This window comes from Solanum pennellii, chromosome 7 (assembly GCF_001406875.1).
Source record: "Solanum pennellii chromosome 7, SPENNV200".
Lineage (NCBI taxonomy): Eukaryota > Viridiplantae > Streptophyta > Magnoliopsida > Solanales > Solanaceae > Solanum > Solanum pennellii.
Window position 1 is genome coordinate 73707068 of NC_028643.1, and position 5494 is coordinate 73712561.

The 5494-nt window shown below is 31.3% G+C and overlaps 1 protein-coding gene across 4 annotated transcripts in view; it reads right to left on the minus strand.

Moving 5' to 3' along the window:
• The window catches only part of LOC107024613, an 8573-nt gene extending 6148 nt beyond the window's left edge, over nt 1-2425 (minus strand). Inside the window, exons 1-2 of one of the 4 annotated variants that reach the window (XR_003579259.1) lie at nt 2274-2418; nt 2079-2192 (exon numbers count right to left, since the gene is read on the minus strand). Coding sequence is in view for 3 of the 4 variants with exons in the window: in XM_015225600.2 (XP_015081086.1) it covers nt 2079-2192; nt 2274-2276 (117 nt within the window). In the remaining variant the exon portion in view is untranslated. Of the gene's footprint in view, nt 1-2078; nt 2193-2273 lie in introns of all 4 variants that reach the window. The other 3 variants (XM_015225601.2, XM_015225600.2, XM_015225602.2) reach the window with 3 other exon arrangements.
• Nucleotides 2426-5494: the final 3069 nt, after the last annotated feature.

The following is a 5494-nucleotide window of genomic DNA, read 5'->3' on the forward strand; positions in this document are numbered from 1 at the left end:
TCGCCATCTCCCTCTCCTCGCACTCCCCGCTTATCTTGCCCCCCTGACCTACTCCCTTCCTCTCCCCCCAAAGGAATCAACATGATGCTACGGAGCAAATAATCATTGTATGAAAGAAAATTACAGACTGATGACAATACTATTTAGGCTTTTCTGATTTCTTATGTGAAAATGAAGAGGGGACTAGTGAATGTTTTGGGCAACATGTGAAGGTGTGGAGTTTGTTATAAGTAGCTATCAATAGGTTTACAAATTAGAATATTTTTGTGTTTCTTATATTTCTGCTTTTTCAGCCATTCCTCTGTAATTCTCTTCTCTATTTTCTTCAGCTTTTATTCTTCTGTTACATTGCCATTTACCTTTACTTTCTTATTGTATGATGTACTTTACCAAAAAAAAAGTCTAATTTTTTAATGTACATAACTCATATGGTGGAGACTAACTTTCTAGAAAAGTATTGCTTTCAGTAACTGTTACAAGATGCTTAAACTACAATTATTATTACATGTGAATTGAAATATCCCATATGGGGTAATGGTGTTTTTGTTTCAATATTGTTTATCTTTATTTGGATTTTGTTTTTTCAAGATTTTCATCATCTGACTTTTAATGAGTAGAGAATCTATTGGTTGGTTTTGGGGTTTGTCACCATTATTGTCTCATTTTAACTTCTAAGGATCATCAAGAATGGGGTTTTCAGTTCTATTTTTTGGGAGGAAACTTGTTTTTTTGGTGGTTCGGTTTGAATATTGATGTGAGTTGATTGTTTTGTTTGGGGGAATCTTGATAAAGATTGCTTCTTTTGATGTTTTAGAGCTATTGTAAGAGCTGAAATTTTCATCATCAAACCATATTCAAGGTTTGAATTTTGTTGTTTTTTGAGCTCCAAGATTTCATCTTAGATTAGAGGTTTCTGAGTTTTGGTTTGATTTTGGGTTTTCCTGGTAGTTAAAAATCAAAAGTAAACTGAGTTGATGATGATGAAAAGTTTGAAGCTTGGTAGTTCTTGAAAGTGGAAAAAGGAAGTTGGGAATTTGTCTGGATAAATTAGTGATATACAAAAGAAGGGATTAAATTTGGGGGTGGTGGTGATGGAGCAGCAGATTAGCTTTCATGAGGTGATTGAGAAACAGAAGATTTCCAAAATGGGACGATGGAGAAGTAGAAGAACTTTAGAGGGTTGATGGAAAAGCAAAAATGTTTTCGGATAGTGATGGAGAGAAAGATGAGCTTTGGTGGTAAGAAGAAAAGGAGAATCACCAGGGAAAAAAGGGGATTCCCCACTTCACTTGGCAGTAAAACTAGGGAACCTCGGAAAGGTGAAAGAAATAGGTCATAGCAAAAGCACCAACGATTTGTTATCTAAACAAAACCAGAAGGGTGAAACAGTTCTGTATGTTGCGGCAGAGAATGGCCATAGTTTAGACCTTCGGACAACTTCTATTCTGGCAAATAATGGTTTTGATACATTTCATATTGCCGCAAAGCAGTGTCATCTTGATGAATCTTATGATGCATTCTTTCTTGTACGTATCATGCTTATGGAGATAATGTCTATGTTTATTTTAATTCACATGTTATAATTGTTGCAGACCCATATTAGGAGCAATTTTCATCATTGATTTTAGCTTCTAAACATTTACCTTAAGTTGTTGTAGTGCAGATTACTTTGTAAATATTCTCTGTTTCAAGCTAAATAATCCATGAAGGTTTTATTACTAATTCTAAGCAGTAACAATAAAGAGCTAACCACCAGATATGATATACCAAATTCCCCATTCGTATGAGTTGATTTTGAGGTTACCTAAAAATTATTCAATTCATGAATCAATTAACAAGCCCCCAACCCTAAGTCAGAGGTTAAATACTAAAATGGGAAAAAGTAAATTTTCCACACAGCGACCTCGGTGATAAACACTCACAGTGAGCAACTGCAAGCTATAATCTTGAAGCAAAGCAAAATTCTATGTTTCAAGCTAAATGATCCATAAACTGATAAACCAAATTTTCCATTCTTACGAGTTGATTTCGAGGTTTATTCAAATAATCAATCAACGAAGCCCCCAACCCTAAGGTACCTGAATACGAGCAGTAACATCCGAACCAATGTATCTTCTCATTTGCCTCAAAACTACCTCCCTCTTGTCTCTCAGCAATTTTATTTTCGCCATCGTCATCTTTGTCATTCTCTGCTGCATACACACACACAAAAAAAACTTGATTTCTTTGATCCAAGAAAAAGTCAAATTGAGAGGGGAATTAAGAAATTCTACCATTTATGAGAAATTGAAGGTTTTGCAGAGAGAGAAAAGACTCATCTTCATCGCTTTGAGAAGAGTGTTTGTGAGAATGATAGTGAAGAAGAGAACTCAACACAATTTTGTATATGTAACGGTCGATTGGGATGAAAACAAAATGGACTTTAAAAAAAGGATTTTAAAATTTTATTAGTTTATAGTATAATTTTATTTTTTTTGCTACTTCAAAATACAATAGATAATTATTTGCGTATATAATAACCCAGTGGATCCAAATTCCACTAGAATTCTACTGCTAGGTCTTTTTTTTTAAAATAATAGTATTAATACTAACAATTATTTTGCTTTTGAAAAAAGGTCAAATAGCTCAAATATACTCTTAAACTATATTTTGGTTCAAAACTATCCTTCTCGTCAAACTATCGGGTCAAAAATGTCCTTCTAATTAACGGAAAAGGATCAAAAGTACCCTTGAACTATCCGAAATAGCTCAAATTTATCCTTAAACTATTCAAAATAACTCATATTTACCCAGAATATAACTTAAAGAGTAGATACGAATATAATTAAAATTATTTAAAAAGTTAGGTATGAGAAAAAGGAAAAACGAGAAAATGTTATATTTTCTTGAACGAATTCAAACACTTTCAGTAAGAACATAGTAATTCTATCATGAAAATAAAAGAAGTCTTATGATATAATATGGAAGCAAATTGTAGAAAAAGAAATGTTAGGGTGCTGCAATAAACTACTATGGCTACGAAGTCACTTGATTTATTTGATTATTTTTTATTAAAATTATACTAATATGAAATTTTATTTAAAATCAAAATTTTAAGAAATAAAAAAATATCTATTTAAACTATTTTAATGACTTAGACCAACAAAAAATTTAACATTTATTACAGTTGCTCAATTATGTTATTATATCAATTAATTATTATTTTAATTTTAAATTAGACAGTAAGCCTCCTTATTCAACTAACACTATCCAACCAAAATTCAATGTCTCCATAGACGATAATTGACGAAGATTTTCTTTACTTTTTTTTTACGACACAAAAGAAGATCATTGTTTATAGGTGATGAATTCTTTCTTGCAATGAATAGGGAGATAATGATAAGTAAATTGGATCCGTGAATGATCGATAGATTACAAAAATAAAGATAGAATAATTGGTGAGATGAAGCTAGTGTTTCGCTATAGATTTTTAAATATTCTTGACAATTATTATTCGGGTGAAAAATTGGGAGAAATTTCATATGTGTTTGGTCATAGTATTTGGGAAATATATTTCACTATTATAGAAAAATATGATTTATACCGCTAAGTTTTAAAAATTATCAAAACTAACCATAAGCATGTATTACAAGTCAATTAAATTTTCGTTGCAACAAATAACAAGTAATGTCCATGACTCTGGAGCAACGTGGTCGTTTGGAGTGAGTGCAGAGCATCATTACATACATCCTGAAGTAGACATAGCACATGACTTTGTTTCTATGAGCCGATTGTTCACATTTTCATCAACAACCATATCAACACTTTCATATTCACTGAATATTTCATCATTACTTTAGTATTCACGTAAAAAATTATGTAATACAATGCAAACAACTACTATAGAGGATGTTTTTGTAAAGATAAAAATTTCGTGTAAAATTTTAACTTTTAAAAGGTTTCAAAAAATGAGATTTGATCCAAATACTAGAAAAAACTATTATTTGAGAATTGATATATTTGCCAAAAAATTGTCAAATAATGACAAATTATATGGACAAAAACTATTTGCCAAATTTCCCTCCAAATATTACTTAAAAAATCTATTGTCAAACGGGTCCGAAGAGTTGGTGATTACATAAGTTACTAACAACTAATGATCATTTTCTTTCACAATTGATGAGAGCAAAGAGGCACAAATATAATATCCATCAATAAACATAATGTGACATATGATATATTTTTACTAATATTAAAATGTCACACTAATAGGTCTATAAGTTGGAGTCGTGGTTTATTGGTAAGAATGATTAAACTTAAAAAATAATAATAATAATAAAGACAAATGCTAAAGTATATATGATGGGTAGTGACACCCAAAAATGTGATTGAGTCGTTAATAAATTGAGTCGAAAATTATAAATTTTTAGATTTTAATAGAGATAAAAATACTTAGTGTTTTTTTTATTTGTTACTTGAAGTTTTTGCCTATACCGATGGAAGTAGCACGTAATGTTAGACAATTTAAGTCAACTTTTTACTGATCCGTCCAAATAGCTTATCAAATATGGATTGAAAGAGTGATTTTAAATAGAGCAACTTTCACATATAGCAAACACATAATTCATATTTGTATATTATAGCGAAGTTTGCATACTTGTGTTGCATACCAAACATAAATATATATAATTCGCTATATATACAAAGAAACCAATTGTATAATTCGCTATGCATATACAAAAGAAAGCAGTTGTATACAAATCAATTGTATAATTTGTGTATGTATAAAATGAGAAAGAGAGAAAGACAAAAGAAAATTGGGCAGGAAAATATTTGTATTTTTGTATAATTATAAGTGTATAGGACGGAGATATATGTATATGCATGTGTATATACAATTTTCTCTCGCTTTATACAAACGGAAACGCAATTTATACATTTCGTTTCCGTTTGTATAAGAGATAGAGGCGAGGGTGGCAAGGTTGATCTGGAAGAGTGACGAGCGAGATCTGGGAGAGGGGAGAGAGGGAAGAGACGGGAACGAAAATATATGTATATATACAATTTTTTCTCACTTTATACAAATAGAAACACATTTTATACACTTGTGTTTGTATTAAAGTGAGAGGGAGCGAGCGAGACATAGAGAGTGGCGAGCGAGACATAGAGAGTGGCGAGCGAGAGTTTGAGGTAGAGAGGTGACTGACAAACAGTTTGCTACATGGCACAATTAAATCAAAGTGTGGCTATAACATTTAATTTGATTTATTAGTTTGTCATTATATACAATTTTCCCTTTTAAATACGGTTAATATTTGGATTTATACCCATATTTTATACTAATTAATATATGGATATATTATGGGTAAACTACGGGTCATACACGGGTATTGTAAGTTTTCTCCAAATTTTCAAAATACCTTCCGTTGACAAGTTTTAGAAGCGATTTTTCAAAACATTCATATATGGATCCCTGTTAATATTTCAACTCTCGACCCCCCACCCCCACCCGCCC